The 19,116-nt window shown below is 37.9% G+C and overlaps 1 protein-coding gene across 7 annotated transcripts in view; it reads left to right on the plus strand.

Moving 5' to 3' along the window:
* Window positions 1-19,116, plus strand: part of Rgs7 (regulator of G protein signaling 7) — a 462,366-nt gene that overhangs the window by 425,126 nt on the left and 18,124 nt on the right. For all 7 annotated transcript variants that reach the window (XM_033762079.1, XM_033762077.1, XM_033762081.1 and 4 more), the window contains 7 exons: window positions 422-496; window positions 6,287-6,385; window positions 7,371-7,432; window positions 8,499-8,609; window positions 9,986-10,111; window positions 13,496-13,682; window positions 17,429-17,518. In XM_033762079.1, the coding sequence (XP_033617970.1) occupies window positions 422-496; window positions 6,287-6,385; window positions 7,371-7,432; window positions 8,499-8,609; window positions 9,986-10,111; window positions 13,496-13,682; window positions 17,429-17,518 (750 nt within the window). The remainder of the gene's footprint in view (window positions 1-421; window positions 497-6,286; window positions 6,386-7,370; window positions 7,433-8,498; window positions 8,610-9,985; window positions 10,112-13,495; window positions 13,683-17,428; window positions 17,519-19,116) is intronic.

Genomic DNA, 19,116 nt, shown 5'->3' on the forward strand with positions numbered 1-19,116 from the left:
CATATACATATAATTCTTATACTTTTTATAATTGGTCTGTTTCCTTCAAAAACCTACTTGAAGGAGGCGTTTCAATGTGCATTCTCTGTGTGCTGCCATAATTTGAATGGTCATTTCAGTCACTCGGTTACTTTCGGACAGATGATAACACTTGCAGTTTTTCTCAGCCCTTGCCATTTGCTATTCATGATTGCCTTTGTGGAGAAGTTTGGGGTGTGGACGTTTTGTTGAAGTGATCCCAGGAAGTGAGGAACGAGGCCTGGTGCAATGCATTCCCTTAGTGTCCACAGCAGATGGAAGTGGCTTTCGCCACCAAGAGAGCACTGCCAGTGACTTGTGTCATCACGAGAGCGAGTCATGAATGAATGTCCTGGGCGGAACCTTCACACCAAAAGATCCTTTTGTGTCTCTGTTTTTCCAGCCTGGATGTGTAAATACTACGGAAGTGGACATTAAGAAGTCATCCAGAATGAGAAACCCACACAAAACCCGGAAGGTAAAGCTGGCAGGCCCAGTGCTGATCAGGAACGGTGTGTTGCTTTGTTTACAGGGACCGATCACAAAACTGCTTGTGTCTTCCTTCCCTGCTCCTCCTGGCCCTCTGCCCTCTCCTCAGGATCCCTCTCAGGATCCCAGGCAGGAGGGTGATGCTGCCTGGCTGTGCCCAGAAGGGAACAAGGAAACTGAGGACCCGCTGCCCTCCATTATGGGCAAGGTTTTGATCTTCAGGGGTCACAAGATAGGAAATGGGCTTGGAAACCCAATTATTTGAGTTAAAATAATACTAATGAGAAAAGGACAGTTTTCTATAGAGAAAAGTCATCTAAAAGGTATTTAATTTCAGAGGGGATGTGAAGCCAGCCTTCCAATGTGAGAATTTTGTGATACAGCCATAAGATAAGGGAACGATTTCTGTGTCTGTTCTGCGGGAGAATTACCAAGGAGAAAAGAGCCGTCCTGCGTTCAGTGATATTTTAAATGCAATGGTATCTACATATTTTAAAAGTAATCCATAAAAGGAAAAGGCATTTTTCTTTATTCCATGAGAAACTGTTGATGTACATAAGAATTTGTGTTGTAGAAATCACTCTGAAGACAGCCCACAGGTTGTTATAGCTGGAGAAAAACACTTCACAAAGCTCAAGCCCTTTTTTCCATGGCTTTTTCTTTTAGTGGGTGCAGCACGTTGCAGAGTATGTGTGTCAGTGGTAGGCTGAACTAAATTTTTTTGTAGCCTTCTTTCATGTTGTCTTTCATTCTATCCCTGGATACACAGCATCATGTTCAAAGGTCCTAATATGGCCCATGTGTCTCTTCCTCCTCCTTTTAAGACAGTTTACCTTGATGTTAGAATGGCAGCCATGGGAAAGCACCACAAAGCCCATTTAGATGCAGTACTCGGATGCTGTGCTCCTAGGAGCCCTCTGAAAGAGGCAAAAGCAGCCCAAAGCAAGCCTGTTTGCTGCTGTCTCCACATCAGGCCACGCTGAGCTCCTTCCATTCTCTGTTCATATCCTCAGTGTCCCAGAGACTGGCTTAGAGGAGCAAGACTCAGAAATGCCATCAGCTCTCCAAGAAGTACAATAAGCCACCTCTCCCTGCTTCCTGAATTGTAAAGAGTTAATCTCCAAAACACCTTCCTGTCATGTTTTCCCCAACAGACACCAGCTCCAGCTGTGCTTCAGAAGGGCAGGAGTATGGACGAACCAGATAGGACATAAATGCGATAATGCCATCACTTAGCCTCTTCGTTTTAGCACACTCTTCGACACTGATGTCTTACCTGTGTGTCACCTGCCATCTTTGCTGGAAGTTTGCAAAGCATTCTTTCACAGTGTTGCTTTTTTAGTATAGTCAGCCTACATTTAATGGTAGAAAAGCCACCAGGCATCCCAAGGCGAAGTGCTGTAGGATGAGAAATTACAGAGCATTAGCTTGATTTGTCTAAGATGCAGTCTAATTACCTGTGATTCAGTAATGGTAGACTGAAAAGCCCTGGCTGCAGAGCACTAAACTACCAGAAAAAAACAAAAGTTCTGAAAAACAGAAAATAGCAGACACGTCCTTGTTTTCCACAATTGAAAAACACAGCCTGATTTTTTTCACTTTTTGATCAGTATAGCTTTTCATCACCACAAGTCTTGAATTTACTATTATCTTCACAGGTAATAATGTTGTTTTACATAGAGGGCTACAGAACTCTAAGCCACATAGTGACTTGCCTTTTTGAATTCTCACCACTGATGCCCGGGCATAGTGGTGCACCCTACACATGGAGACCCTGTCTCAAAACAAAAGATTGATTGCCGCGACATTGCATTAGCTCATGATGGGTTAGGAACTGGAATGGCTAAGTGCCAGACATGTACATCTCTTCAGTACTCCACAGCACAGGGCGGGGCAGGGCCTTGCTCCCACAACTCAGGGTTTCACAAAGGCATAGATACGGAGCAGGCAAACAACACAGGGCTGAGCACATATGTGACTGTAGATTTATGCATTGGTCTATTGGGGCTACATTCACCAAACACCACACAGTGGGTGTTTCAACAACAGGAATTTATCATGGCAGAGTTCTGAAGACTCAAGTACCAAGACAAAGCCCTGGCAAAGTTATTTTCCAGTGAGGGCTTTCTTTCTGGCTTGAACCTAGCTGCCTTTTCGCTGCTATGTCTTCATTGCCTCCTTTGTGTTTGCAGAGGGTGGGGGAAGAAGAGAGAGAGAGAGGGAGAGAGGGAGAGAGAGAGAAGGAGGGAGGGAGAGAGAAAGGGGAGAGAGAGAGAGAGAGAGAGAGACAGAGAGAGAGAGAGAGAGAGAGAGAGGGGAACTCCATGTGAGCACTGGCACTCTGGTTAATCATTTACTTCTAGGCTGGGTCTCCAAATAGAATTATATCAGGATTAGAGATTAAGCATGTTAGTTCGAGGGGCACAACTCACCCTGTTATATGTTATATTTTAGAAAAGGGATTTAAGAGACTGGTGATTCTAAACTGCTTCACTGTTTTATCAATGAATCCCTTGACGACAGGCAGCAGCCTCTTCCACCACCCTCTGTCCCTGTGGAGCAGGCCTGCTGTGTGATCACAGATTCTAGCCGGAAGTGACACAGTCTTTGCCCTCGCAGTGACTGGGCTGTCTCCCTCTCCTCTCCTTGCTTCTGTGGTCTCTCTTACATGGCTGCTGCCTACGAAGTGAAACCTTAAACCTTGTTTAATCTTTGAAAACCAATTCTCCTTTCAGCAAAAACAGCTGTGTTCTCGGGAGTCAATTGTAATAGGTTTCTTACAATTATGTGTTGTAACACAAATACAGGACCCAATAAATCCCTAAAGTCATAATCTAGCTTGTGTGCTTTAAAAGTTCAGGATTATTTTTGCATTTTGTTTTGGGATATTTATTTCAGCATTAAGTTTCAAGCTTGGTTACCATATATGGAAAGGAAAAGCTTAGATGTACAGTCAGTTTGAGATCTTTTTAAGAATTAGGGTTAGTCAGTTTTCAAATCTCTTTTTAATTTTAACCTGCTTTATAAAGCACAAGGAATTGGTAAATATTTATTTCCTGAAGTGTCTGAGAAAGAATGATAATGTCACATAGCCGAAAGGAAGGCTGAATTAATCCAGACAAGTTTCAAGGGGCACCATGTGCCTGCAGTTCTTTGGTCTGATGTTAAAATCAAGTTGTGTATTAGTCAAGGTGTGTGTGTGTGTGTGTGTGTGCAGAAAGAGAAAGGAAAAGGCGGATTTAAAGGAACTGTTTTACAGGATTATGGAGGCTTAGCCCAAAGTCAGAAGAGGAGTCTAGCAAGCCCGGTAGAGACCAGGGAAGCCATGAAGTTCCAGTCTAGAGACAGGAATCCTTACTCGGGAGGGTAGTCTTTGCTCCGTGTAGGCCTTCAATTAATTGGATGAGGCCCACTCACATTACGGAGGGCAATCTGATTTATTCAAAGTTCACCATATTAAATGTTAATCACATTCATAAACACTCACAGAAGCATCCAGAGTGATATTTGTCCACATATCTGGGTACCATAGCCCAGCCAAGTTAATACATAAAATTAAGCATCTCAGGCTGAATCCTTCTATATGATGATAGCTACAGGGACCCTAGAATACAGACCCTGAGGAAAACAAAAAAGCATTTTCAGGTGAGTGACTGAAGCCACTTTCTGCATGGCTTCCTGTCTTTTCAGAACTCACATTTCAAAAAACAGTAAGCTGCTTTGTGTCCTGTTTTCTTCCCCACCCCAACATCTTCATTTGGACTTTATGACAGTTAATATTATAATTGACGGCATACATGAACTGTTAATGTCCACATCATGGGAAAACAATTAGAAAAGTGATAACGAAGTGTGTAGTTTTTGTGCAGTTAATAATACAGTGCCTATAACTGTTTATACATTAAAAGGTGAACATTTCCTCACTTCCATGTATGAGGTGTGTAAAGCTAAGTTTTAATGTATGACATAACAGGATTAACTACTCATATCTTACAGTACAAAAAATACTTTTAAGTAAGGGATTCCATAAAGTTGCCGACAACAGAAACTTCTCAAATTGAACTAAATAATGAGAGGAATTTTCTGGCTAATGGAAGATACCCTTGAAGGAGCAAGGGCCTCGCTGGGCACAGGAACTTACTTGAACACCTTCAGAGCTCTCAGTCTCCCCTGAGGTCTTTCTGTGCTTCTCTTTCTACTCTGGCTTCCTCCATGTGGAGTGAGATGTAGTCACAGCCTGTTTTCTGCTTCAGCGGAGCAATCTAAAAGGATAGGGAGGTAGTCTAATGCAAGCCTCAGGAAGAAAATTCCCAAGAATTACACTCAAACAAGCACTGTTTCCAGCATAAAGCAAGAGTGAAAAAAATGGAATGAGTGAATGAGTTGAGTGAGTAAGGGAAGGAAAAGAGCAAGGCCGAGCCACTTAGCACAACCCTCTTAACAGTCAATTGAAAGCATCTGTGTCAGTCCTGCGTCGAAAGGAAAGGCCAGTGAAAGGGATTGGGTTCTAATGCAGTGGAGAAAGGACGGGAGGCAGGATTAAAGGGTCCTACCCAAGATAGTCTAGAATTGAATGATCTAAATGCTTAAATACCAATGAAAGTCCGTTTCAAAAGAATTAAGATTAACAGGAAAACACAGAAGGGGAAAATATCCAGTCCGAAGGATTCGGATACAGAAACAAAACATTGAACACAAAACGTTAAGTACATAAGGTTGCCGTGAAAGGAGAGTAAAAGCAAAGCACATTTGAACGCTGAGGTAGTGGTGAGACGGGTGACAGGCCTGCAAGGGGTCATAAGCGTCTGCATCTCCTCGCGTCTCGTTTCAGCAGTTACCTTGCATACCTTCTCTGGCAACTGCTTTTGCCAGGCTCGGGGGCGTGTTTACCGTGCTCTCGCCTTCATCTTCATGTCCAAAGGAAAACTGCTCAACAGTACACATTAAATGCTTTGTTTTAAAGTAAGAAAAGTAACTTGGTACTAAAGAAAAAGTAAGTTGTTTTCTCTGCTCCATTGACCTGGGATTTGTCTGCCCTCAGTTTGGGATGGTGTTTTATCTCTTCAGCCTCCAGGTCCTTCTTTATACTTAGGAAGCAATAGGTCTTTCTTTAAAAAGAATCTTCCTGAATAGTAGGTTTCATCTTTGGGCAAATTAATTAAAAAGTACGAAAGCATCAAGGAGCCCCCAAACAGGTGAAGCCTTTGGGATCTCTGATGTTTGCAGATGCACCCAGAGCCAGGCTGGTAGTGTACACAGCCCAGTGCTGAGATGAGAAACGCAGAACACTCTGGGTGTCTCTGTTCACACCACCAAAGACCAAACGCCAGAATACCGAACTCAGACGTTCTGGTTAGTGCTCCACTGCAGTCTTAGGTAATCATCAGTTTATGTTTATCTTCTGCTGGGTTGTTAAATTTCTGTTCTACTTTATATCCACCTCTGTTTTATCTTGAACTCAGTAATTATGAAATGTTACTTAACATTGTCATCTGTGCTTTAGTACTCTCAGCCTGCCCCAAAGTTATGTCACCCTCAGCATATTCTTTACACAATTACTCTGTTCATGTTTATAACCTCACCAGATATTTTTAAAGAGCTGTGCTTCCATTTTACGTGCATATGATATTTATTATAGAAGTTCCCTTTGGATTTAGGTAAAAAACATCATTAAATAAGCTTTGAGTTACACACTGAATATAAAATACAGATTTAGTTTTTAGAAAATGTCATTGTAAATGTTTTTGTTGTCCTAACATACTGTTTCATTTTAATATAGTCTGTCTATGGTTTACAAAATGATATTAGAAGTCACAGTCCTACCCACACACCCACTCCAGAAACTAAACCTCCTACAGAAGACGAGCTACACCAACAGGTGGGTCCACTGATCAAATGACCTGTCAAAGGTTTGCAAAGTAATATCCACAGAGAACAGACAGTGAAGGTTAATGGTGGGTATTTTGAAGGGTAATTTGTGTGGTCAGCTGTTTCAGGTAGAATATTCTCAGCAGAGAAGCAGGGCACCTTAGGTCAACATTTCTCATCTCTAATGATGTGATCTGATCATCACAAAAATGCTTATTCTTGTCAATCTTTTGGAGTTTTTCCCTGTCAGCACTGTTATACACTGCTTCTTTTTTAAAATTCAAATTTTAAAGTCATTGATCATTACTTTGGCTCCAAGAAATATTTCAAAGTAAACACCAATGTCTCCTATCAAATAATAGTTATAGCTCTTGGTTGCTTTAATTTTTTTCTGACTTTTTTCCTCCTGACATTTTATTGTACTATGGTTTTCTAAAGAATTCAACATATACTTTTGTGGTATATTTATATTTGCCATGAGGGAAAGTAATTTGAAAAGTTTTTAAAGTTTTCCACATCTGTTTATATACGTGTGAGCCTGTGTTGTGGGTTGATAAAATTATTCTCAAAACACAAATCCAAAATGCTTTCCTGGGGTAGCATCTGGAGGTAGAATTTATTTTGAAATTATAGAATCAAATAAAAAATATGTTTGTTTTTTGAATTAAACATTTATAAGGAAATTCAATTCTGATTTTAATTATTTGTGGTAATAAAATGTTTAATATCTTTATAACACTTTTCAAGTAAAGTTACGTTGTTAAAGTAAGCAAAATAGTCATACTCATTACCATCCTATAAATATACTAGTTATGCTATATTCAAGTAGATTTTAATTTTTATTAATTTAATAGTCCTGTGCTTTTTTTTTGCAATTTTGAAATTTCACTGACTTGAAAAACATACTAGTTTAGAACTGTACAGTTTATCAAAATTTAGAGATGAAAATTGTGATGTCTTTCCATATACAACTACTTCTGTAATCCTCTTTTCAGATAAAATATTGGCAAATACAGTTAGATAGACATCGGTTAAAAATGTCAAAAGTTGCTGATAGGTAAGTATTCAAGATATCATTATAAATTTTTTAATTTGTCAGAAGAAAAATTGGTTTAAAATGGTGCGAAGGGCCAGGGATTTGGCTCAGTGGTTCTGCCACCTGCCTCACAAGTACAAGGTCCCAAGATCAATCCCCAGTACCATAATTAAATAAATAAAATAAAATGGTGAGAAAACTGTTGGGAGGGAAAGGAGTTGGGATAAATAATTGGAACACTTAAGTATGTTATTTAATTCTGCCTTTTTGCACCTAAGAAATCTTTCAAAATATTCTTGTTATAGTTTAAGGACAGCATGATTATTATTGTTCTAATTTCCTAGAAGTACAGTACTTGTGTAACCAAAAATCAGATACAAAGGACAATCCCAAGGAGTTAATTTTTTTCATTTTTGGTGACAGAAATGAAACTTAATATACCAGCTATGTTTTTGGCAACTTGGAGAATAGTTGTAAATTTGGTTCAGCATTCACAATCTACTCATTACTGAATGTTTTCAGCATTTGAATTAAATTCAGATTTTTAGATTTGCCTTTTCTTCATTTAAATCTCTTCTTAATGGCATTCCTATTTCGCACTTTCCAAGAGTGCCAAATCCTGCCTCTCCCATATCTTCTTTTCCTCCTTTTGTTTTTAAAGTGCAGATTTAAAAAAAAAAATCCTTATCAGTGATTCCTCCTTTACCTAATTCCCATAAATTACTTCTGACCCCCCCAAAAAAGTCCTTTTTAATTCCTTCTCCAAATTGGTTGAAATGCGGTCTGCATAAATGGACTGGTTTACCAAGAACAAGAATTGACCCTTCTCGGTCTTACATACAGCCCCCCGAGTTGCCTCCCTTTGACTTGCACGTACTGATGAAATCCTTAACCACATCTGTCTACCAAAAGCACAATAAGTTGTATGTATGTTATTGAAACATGAAGTTTCTGTCGTGCTTTACTCTATAAATGAGCAATTCCTTGGCTGGACATTTTTATATTGTTTCCATTCCTTTGGACTGGACATATCCTCAGGGAGAAAACTAAAAAGGCAGTAATGTGTGTTTTTTTTTTCTCTCCCTAGTCTACTCAGTTATACAGAACAATATGTAGAATACGACCCATTTCTTGTGCCACCTGATCCTTCCAATCCATGGCTGTCTGATGATACTACTTTCTGGGAACTCGAAGCAAGGTAAGTGACATTTTCTCTTCCTCCCAAATGAGTCATTTATTTCAGGGACGAGTGGACTAGGAAGAATTCTATAGATAATTGGTTGTAAAACTGATTTTACTCTTTACATTGACCCATGATTTAATATTCTTGTTCAAGATAATGGTTTTTGAACCTTAAGGCGCTTGCTTTTGCCTTAATATTTTCTCTGCTGATAGATACTATTGAGGCGTAAAAACATGAAATTCTCTCATTCGTGACAACATGGATAGAACTAGAGATCAACATTTAAGTGAAATAGGCCAGGCACTCATATGTAAAATACAAATCAAAATGTTAATTTCATAGCAATTGGTAAAATGTTGGTGATCAAAGGTCACAAATTTCAAGATGAATTATTAGTGTTCACATCTTCAGCTCTTGAAATTTAGTTCATTGCTGTTAGCTTCTTTAAAAATCCACATAGTCCCAAATGTCTATTTATTCAAGTAGAATGAATGCTAAGTCCAGTTATTTAAGCCTAACATGAGTATGTTTTTATAAATTCAATCTGACAACCAAATGAATTTACCATAAACATTCTGAGAAGGTGCCAAGATGCTGACTTGAGAAAAGCAACTTACAATCTAGGACTTCTAGCTCTGTCGTGAGCTACATAGAGGAAGCATCATAGCAACAGTATTAACAGCTGCATACAAAAATCATTGCATGTCTCTGTACAAACAGAGGATTGGTAGTCTGAAGAACTTCTCTAGATTACATGTATGGATGATCAGCTGTGGGTCTTCAACACTCAATAAACCCAGGACTCTTCAGCCACAAGTTATAGGCTTTACAGATGAGGAAGCCAGATCCCAAAAATGTCATTAATTAGCCAGGATTAGGTCACATGAATTGCAGCAGTCATAAATTAGTATTGAGACCTTTTTGTTAACCCAAGCATCTTTCCAGTACAACACACCACCATGACACTGAAGTGAGTAGTGGTCAAGAAATGAGGCTCTAGGTCAGAATGTCTCAGCTTTGCTCCTTATTATTTGTCTGACATTGGAGAATTAGAATTGTTTTTGTGCCTCAGTTTTCTCATTGATAAAGGAGAATAATAGTACTTACCTTTCAAAGTTACTAAAAAAACTAAAAGGCACTTGACACTACTTAGCATCTGGTGATCAATAAATTTATAAATTAATATTGAGTAAATCAATAAATAATGATCAGTAAATAAACTTTATTATTAATTTAACATAATTACTATGATTTCATGGAAAACAGTCCATCCATGAGGTATTTTTAAAATAAAGATAGGAACTTTAAGGCATACATGATTTTGAGGGGAAATGTAATAAAATAAGAATTACACTAAAAGAAATATATTGGCTTTTTTTTAACTTCTATAGCAAAGAACCAAGCCAACAGAGGGTAAAACGATGGGGTTTTGGCATGGACGAAGCCTTGAAAGACCCAGTTGGGAGAGAACAGTTCCTTAAATTTCTAGAGTCAGAATTCAGCTCAGAAAATTTAAGGTAAGACATACTGTTTTGTTCTTACGCTGTAAGCTGGAGAGACTCTATCTGTGATATGTCTAGATATTTTGGGCTGTACAGAGTCATTACTCTTATACCAATGTCCTGATGATGTTATGGACCTGTTGAATTTCTGCCACCTAACTGAAGAGATAAAAGATAACCAGGAAAGAGGCTGTTCAACATTACCAGTTCTCTATAATAATCTATTTTTACACTGCCTCTGGATTTTTAAAATATATTATTTTAGTATTTTTGAAATTGACTCCATAATAGAAGAATAACTCTTAGACCAATGTTTGTCAACTTGGAGAATGGCCAGCTGTATTTTCACAGTTAAACTAAAGTATCACCTATTTATCAGTATTAACTTTCATTTGTCTCTTTGTAAGTGAGTTACAGAAGAGAGTGAATACCCCAATCAAATATCTTTAGATAAAACTCTAGGGGCCTTTATTTACTTTGCACATTTAAATATAGCCACGGGGCGGTTGGGAGCAGTGCTGTACTGAGCTGTTAATTAAGCCAAGACATTGCTTCTAACCATCTGTTAAAAACATCCTTATATATTTTTGGAATTCTCTAACTTAAGATGCATCTGGAAACAGCATTTCATTCGTATAATAATACATGAGGGTAGATTTTTAGTAGCGCTATGTAAGATCATCTAAGTGAGTGATAACTTTTCCCTGCATGTAACTGTTTTTCCATGTGCTCTTTCATTCATTATTCTTTTGAAATCTGACACTCTATTTTTACCTTTTCGTGACTTCCAGAGTCCTGTGAAATTCATTTATGGAAAGATTTCAGCATTCATTTCTTTTCATTGGAACCACGTAGCACCAGGCATTGTCTTGCTCGTTTCAGGAGATTTAACTGATACCAATACCAAACCATTCAGAAATATGCAGAAAGTTGACAGATGCCTCAAGGGAGAGGCAAGATGACCACAAACGTTACCTGGATGAGTTTAGTTTTCTGCATGTGTTTTTGTCATGCGCTGTTGCCATGAAGTTTCCTATTCTATTTCAAGTATATGGGAACCCTTCCTGGTGGAGCTTTTGCAAGATCTGTAGTTGCTAAAAATTTTTATTGGGCCCAGAAATTAACATTTGTCATATTGAAGTTATATCATTAATGATTAAGTGTACTAATGATTAATACACATTAAAGTATATATATGATATTTTGGCATTTTAGTGAATGGGAAGGTGAGTTTTCCCCTCATTCCCAAAATTTTTGTAAGGATTCTGACACCAGGAGAATCATGACAAGGAAATAAACATGAGCCTTACCAGCATCATGTAGCCAAATAAAAATGCGGCTCCTGCTCTCATTTTAATTATAGCCTAGTAGCAGATGGAGATGAGAAAACAAGTCACCGTGCAAAATGATGAATGTTTAGTTAGAAGTCCAGTGAGGTGCCTACCTCAGTGTAGAGATCAGCGAAGGCGTCCTAGGGGAAATGACTTCCACACTGAGCGGGGGTGACGAGAAGGAGATGAAGAGGGGGAAGAAAGCAGAGAAGGGACAGAGACAATAGAGCGTGCATACTGTGCTTCTGTATGGCTGCCTCCGTGTCCTGCATTGATTCCAAATATTTACCTTTCACGGTCATTTCAGCTTTGGGAAATGGGCAGAAGTTACGGAGTGGGAGATGGTAAATAAGGTGAATTAGGACACAGCATATGTTCTTACCAGTGGCTTTCTCTTGGATGCCACTTGGCAACAGCATTTACCCTATTTTTGGTCCTGCCTAGTAAGGACACTTACAGTTCCTTTGTCATGTATTTTCTCTATTAAAAATTATTAAAATATCTACATCTATCTTTTCTTTTCTTTTTCTTTTTGTTGGTACCAGGGATCGAACTCGGGTCCTTGCGCTTGCAAGGCTGGCTGCGGAACCACTGAGCTAAATCCCCGGCCCTACATCTATCTTTTCAATATTATTTCAAGATCTAACCAATGTTCTAACAATGTTCAAATTTCAAGATCTAACAATGGTCAAATCTAGAGCCAGTTTTTAAAAAATGAATCCCAGTTTAAATCTATGGTGAAGTGACACCTCCTTAGTATATGCAGTATGATCGAAGAACACACTGAATGTTTACATTCTTGGTTTTTCAAATTCATTACAGTAAAAGACACAGTGCCACTAACCCACCTAAGAGAGTTCCCTCACTTCAGACACACTTAGCCCCTCATTCTTGCTGCGTTCTGAAGCAGTCCTGGGAGGCTTGTTTCTTGAATGTCTTTAGCTGTGCTGTAATGACTTCCTCGAATTTGTGAATCAGTTCAGAACATTGACCATTCCTGGTCATTTTGACTTTTGGGAAGAACCAGAAATAGCATGGTGCCAGGTCCAGGGAATGAAGTGGGTGGGGACACACTGGAATGTTTTTACAAGCCAGTCTTTCTTTTGGATGGCAGGCCGCAGTAACATTCACTGCATTTTTGCTCGTACTTCGTAAAGACACTCAGGAAAGAGGACTTCCAGAAGAGTTTCAGAAAGTGACAAATGTGACAGGATAAAAACAACAGAGCATATTTTGTGGGGTGTTAATAGCAAGATGTCTTCTTCCTTAATAAATTTTTGTTATTTAAACTTTCTGCCTCTTGATCAGTTCTGTATGTTGCTGTTTATTGTTACAAAGCAGATCATACTCTTTGTGTTCTTTTGGAGTATATATTTCTCTCTATGTAAATACGTATGCAGAAATAAATCAGCATGTATTTTTCCATAGCTTATGAAATGCTGTGATACCTCTGCATATTTAAACCTTTCCAGTAATTGCATGCAAAAGATTGCTGCTTTTGTCATTCTCTAACTTTAAATTAGTATAAATTGTGAAAATTAGCTGATTGCCCTGATCTTTCCAGGTAGGGCATTTTCTGACCTTGTGTCCAGGGATCTTTTATCTCCAGGAAAGCTTCACAGTAGTCACCGTCACCAGGTAGAGCAAAGATGCCTCTCTATACTAACTTCATTGTTCGTATGGACAAAGGATACACGATAATGCACTACTTTACGAGAAACTCTGTTCCCAAGCTCTGAATTCCCTTTTTATTCCTCTTCCTAATAAGTGATTTTTCTAACAGTTCTACTTTACTTCCATAAAATTAAGATTGTATAGGACCAGTGCTCTGGCAGATGTGTTTTTAATAACAACCACTTGAAATAGATGAATTTCAATATTTCTCTCCAAAGAATTATTTTACCTTTGAATACAACTTTTGCGGGGGGGAAGCCAATACAGACCTGTTACTGCAAGCCCTCAGAAAAAGTGAGTTTGCCTTTGTGAATCAGTAAATAGTATAAGAATTGTCAGATCGCGAGCCTTCAGAATAAACCCTTAATGTTACTTTGTGTCATATTTTGCACAGATTCTGGCTGGCAGTGGAAGACCTGAAGAAAAGGCCTATTCGAGAAGTACCCTCTCGAGTTCAGGAAATATGGCAAGAATTTCTGGCTCCAGGGGCCCCCAGTGCCATTAACTTGGATTCTAAGAGTTATGACAAAACAACACAAAACGTAAAGGAACCAGGACGATACACTTTTGAAGATGCTCAGGTAGGTACATGACACTGAGGGACTCTTCTGATGTGGATGGCTCTGAAACTTTAGTTTTATTTTCATTTGTAAATATCAGATATTTGTAATATTTTCAGTTCAGGTAGTAACTGTATATAAAATAACTCATTTATCTAGGAAAAAACAAAGACACTAAGTGAATAGATTTCTCAAGTCTTCAAATATTTCATAAATTTAAATATTTTTTGCATGAGATTTCATGGAGGAGAGTTTTTTTAATATTTGAAAATTTTAACTTTATTTTCTCCTATATTTGGCACCCAGTATTTGAGCAAACACTAAGGATGGCTCCACCTCTGTGTTATGCATTGGTGCATCTTCAATATATAGATCCTGAGAGTCTGACTTTCCTAAATTATGAATTCTCAGAACTAAATTAGCTTTAAGTTTGGTCAAACTCAAACCAGGTTTTTCCTCAGCTGAAAAAAATAGATTCGGGCATTTGTTAATTTTTCAAGTTAAGTTTTTCAATCTGTGGAAATAAAAATAAAGGAATTTTAGTTTAGGTCTCTAAGACAAATTTTCAGTGTTCTTTTCTCAAACAGAACCTTCATTGCTTTCCTAGAAAGAATTAGGTATTCTAATTTTTTGAGAAAAATATTGATGCTTACAGAGAAAAACTTGTAAGTAAGGGGCTATTGTTTCCTCATGATATATTAAAGTTGGCCTTTAAATGTAAGCATGCATACTTCAAAATATCTTAAAATTCTTTTGGATAAGATTAATAGTCCTGAAAGTATCTTGTTTTTAATAACACCACTTCCAAACATAAAATATAGATGGAAGAGAAGGATATACACAAACGTCATTCCTATTTCCATTCTTGGTAGAAAATACATTTCTCCTTGGCTCCAGCTTAAAGCAGTGAGCCACTGTACAAAAACTTAACACAGGTTATAGCAGCTAACCAGACAGCCATTTCCCATAGCTAAGCCATGGTCTTGTATGGAGAAATAATTACATTTTACAAAGACACATGACAGAAAGCAGATGAACATTCAGGCCCTATTGCTCATTTCTCTTCTGATTTATCTTTCTTTTAATTCAAGATAAACATGTCACGCCTTTTTCTAAGAGCCTACAGTGCAGAAAATGTTTGGGATGCCCCTCCTGAAATCTTTACCAAAATACCTCTTTGCTGTCTGTGACACTAAAAAACATTCTAATTTAATAGGATCCTCCCTAAAACAAAAAGGAATGCTTTCATACATAAAACATTACTACGTGATCTTATGCTTGGATTTTTTTTTCAATTAAGCTCAGTTTTTGTGGATTTTTAAATCCTGTCTTCAGAGAGATAATACCAATAATGCTTGACATAGTTTGAGAAAAAATACAATGTAAAGTTAACTCAGATTCTGGAAATGATTGCCTTGATTCTGCTCTGAGTCTGCTTGTGACATCTTACAAGTACCTCAGTTTCTTCAAAATGGGTATAATAATGGTTATAATCTCTTTTGGGTGTTTTAAGGACTTAAATAACTAACACAGGCCAGCACCTAGGAGTGTCCCCCCCACATCTAATCGAGGATGTTGAAGCACTTACTGCACATACCCCAAACTCTGCTTCTTATTTAAGTCTGACAACAATGCTATTTTGTATCTTAGAAAATTAAGGATCAGTTACATGGACAAACTGATCTGAATGTAAACTATTTGCAAGTAGTAGATCTTGAGCAACATAAGATCAGAATCCCAAAATGCTTAACTCCAAAACCACATATTGTTGCACTTTTCAAATAAATTTTGGTGCAGAACTAAATTTATCATATTCTTAAAGCTCAACCTTGGGCTAAGTCTGAATGTCATTGAGTGGATTCCAGTTAAATAATATATGTTCTATCCAAGCAAGAAATGATTAGGGCATCTAGAATACTCTCAAATAGTCATAACTCTACATTTAACTGATATGTCAGTAAACTAGAAAAATCAGGAAGCATTTAAGCTTTTGTGAACTGCAGTAAACTGGAATAGAATCTCCCCAAGACCAAGACTGAATGAAATGAAAACATTATTTTCTTTGTTTGACTTATATGTGGACAAACAGTGATCATTGAAATAGAACAGGAGCTAGGATTAGAGGTCCCATTTGACCCATCCATCCCTCTGCTGGGCATCTTCCCAAGAGAATTAAAAGAATCATATCACCATGATATATGCACGCCCATGCTTACAGCAGCACAGTTTGGAATAGCTAAAACTTGGAAACAGTCCAATTTCCCATCAACTGGAGACTGGATAAAGAAGATGGGTGCATTGTTTTTAAAATAAAATGGAGTACTACTCAGCCATAAAGAATGAGAAACTAGAGTCATTTTTAGCTAAATGGATGCACATTGAGTCCATACTCTTAAGAGAAATAAATAGGACACACATGTAAATGCCGTATAGTTTTTCTGGTGTTTAAAACAAAGTGTAAATAAGGCTCACACTGTATAATGATAATGTGAAATAGAAAGAAAAGGAATACAGCAGTAGGGGGAAGTGGGAAGGGCAGGTGAACGGAAAGATAATAAAAGGAAAATATGAGGAAAGGAAAAAATGCGAACAAAATCTTTGTAAATAAGGAAGAGTGGAGGGGGTGAAGAGAGGGCAGGGGAATGGGGGAAAAATAAGAACTAAGATACATCATGTAAAGGTACAAGATCTCAATGATAAATATAACTGTACTATATACCTAAAAAGTACCAATAAACTCAATGGAGAAAAAAATAGAACAGGGCTGGCGTGTAGCTCAATGGTAGAATGCTTGCCTAGCATTCTTGAGGCCCTGGATAACATCCCTACACTGCAAAAAATATAGATAGAGAGATAGGTAGGTAGGTAGATAGATAAATAGAACCTTGCAGACTTATTAGGAGTGAATGACTTAATATTTACACAATCTGTTACAACATGATTTTTTTTTTTTTTGAGACAGGGTCTCACTCTGTAGTCTAGACTGGCCTTGAACTCACTATGTAGCCCAGGCGGGCCTTGAACCCATGGTGATCCTTCTGCCTCGGCCTTCCGAGTACTGGGTTATAGGCATGAACCCTTAGGCCTCACTGCATAATTTTTTTTTTCTTTTTATTGAGTTTATTGGTACATTCTAGGTATACAGTACAGTTACATTCATTACTGGGATCTTGTACCTCACTGCATAATTTTTAAAAGAAAATATACAAGTAAAAATTTGGGTTTAGCAATTAAATATCACAAGATTTATTTTCAGAATGAGCTCTGACCCAAAGTAGGTGTGGAGGACAATTTTCTTTGTAGTTTGTACACAGAGACAATCTGTCTGGGCTGTCTGGGCCTCCCAGCAAGTATGGAGGCCAAAGGGATCCAGAATGATTATCCAGTTTGAACTTCATGTCATCCATTTTGGCCGAGAGTCATTTTTAAAGAGCAGATTTGTTTATATTCTCCAATGTTCTACATAAATCACCAACTTGATTTTGAAATTATTTCATGATACCCCAGTAAAGCAAATTCCATTTTTTAAAACGACTGGATGCAGTTGTCCTCAATAGCTTCCAAGCCTGTTTAAACATTGATCCATAAACGAAATAATGAGTTGGAAGTCCTAAATGTCCTGTGATCCTAAGGTACCCTCATCAGCACTATTATTCCTACTTTTAGTTGCTGTGGTTCTTGTTCTTTCACATGTGGCATTCTTATCATACCATTTTATTTTCCCCAATTAGTAATAAAAGAGCATTTCAACCATTATTTCTCTTTAGGAGCATATTTACAAACTGATGAAAAGTGACTCGTACCCACGTTTCATAAGATCCAGTGCCTATCAGGAACTTCTACAGGCAAAGAAAAAGGTATTGGTTCTTTGTGACCTTTTGTTGTCTTAGGTCTCAGTTATAATTATGTAGATTCGTTTCTGAGGCTGGGCCCAGGATACTGAATAAATGGTAAGTGAGCAGAGTCCGAAACCTCCCCCATACCTTTCATTTCATAAGAACCAGTTATGTTGCTTCTGTTTGCTGATCGCTTATTATATTATTTTTGCTGTTTGTTTCTGTAGATGTTCATGCTTGACAGTTTATTAAACGTTCTTTTCATGTATCAGGTTAATCTTGTGTATACCTAATTTAAAGAAAATAAAAACATAATAATGCAAAGAAAAGTACAATGTCAACAGTTGAAAGAGGATTTTATTTATTTAGAAACTAGATTGTAGGGCCTAGAATTTAGCTCAGTGGTTCTGCTGCTTGCCTCACAAGTGCAAGGTCCCAAGTTTGATCCCTGGTACCCCCCCCAAAGAAACTAGATTGTATGTTCATAACTGAAACTAGACCCCCATTTTCAGTGACAGCTGCCAGGATGTAGTGATGTTTCCATGTGAATATTTTCATTTGTCTTTTATCACAAATTACTTAATAGCTATATGATGAATTTTACGCACCTAAAATAGTATACATGGACAGTTTTGAAAAATTGTAAGAGGCTTCATATGGTAAAAGTCTCGCTGTCCATATCTCCTTATGTGATCAGTTTAACAGGGTAGGGAAAATGTGGCCAGAAACATCAATATCATTTATTATCTTTTAATGTTAAAATAATCCATAGTGATTTTTTTTTCTTTTTTGTTTTTCTTGAGACAGAGCCTTGCTGTCTAATGCAGGTAGGCCTTTGATTCATGTGGTCCAGGCTGGCCTTAAACTCATGGCAATCCTCCTGCGTCAGCCTCCAGAGTGCTGAGATTACAGGCCTGTGCCATCACACCCAGCTTAATCTGTAGTTTGTTGAAATTCTAAGACTAAGTTATAGTTTTAGGTAATTCATGCATTTAGAGTAATGACTTTTTGAAAATCCATTACCCTTTGCAGCTAGAAATAGATATATTCTGTGGTTGTAATATCCAGTGCAGCAGCCGCTAGCCACATGGGGCTTTTTACATTTAAATTTTAATTAATGAAAAATTCATAAAATTCTAGCCAAATTTCAAGTGCTCAGTCACCACAAAAAAGGCTTTATTACTGAACAGCTTGAGTGGAATTTCCACCTGTCAGAAAGATCCTCAACAGTATTAATGATGTTATCAACAGAAATTTAACCCTGAGAGAAAATTATCAGGAAATTATAAAGCTGTGCCACTACATTTTCAAATGTTGAGGCTTTGCAAATGTCAGTATAACAGCTTCGCCTATCTACTTTATTTTTGCTTAATTTGATTTTGCTAGAAATCGTACCATTTTGTTTGCACCCAAAAAGAGCTATTGATGTTAAAAATGAAAGCAGAGCCCACATCCGGTAACAAGAGGCCGCCCTCGGCAGCTCTTCTACCTTCGTGGGACCCCGTGATTCAGAATGTGGATATAGTGTCACATTGTGTCATATCCCGTCTGCTCGGTTTCTCTCTCTCTCTCTCTCTGTCTCTCTCTGTCTCTCTCTCTCTCTCTCTCTCTCTCTCTCT

This window comes from Fukomys damarensis, unplaced genomic scaffold (assembly GCF_012274545.1).
Source record: "Fukomys damarensis isolate Sample0158 unplaced genomic scaffold, DMR_v1.0_HiC HiC_scaffold_11, whole genome shotgun sequence".
Lineage (NCBI taxonomy): Eukaryota > Metazoa > Chordata > Mammalia > Rodentia > Bathyergidae > Fukomys > Fukomys damarensis.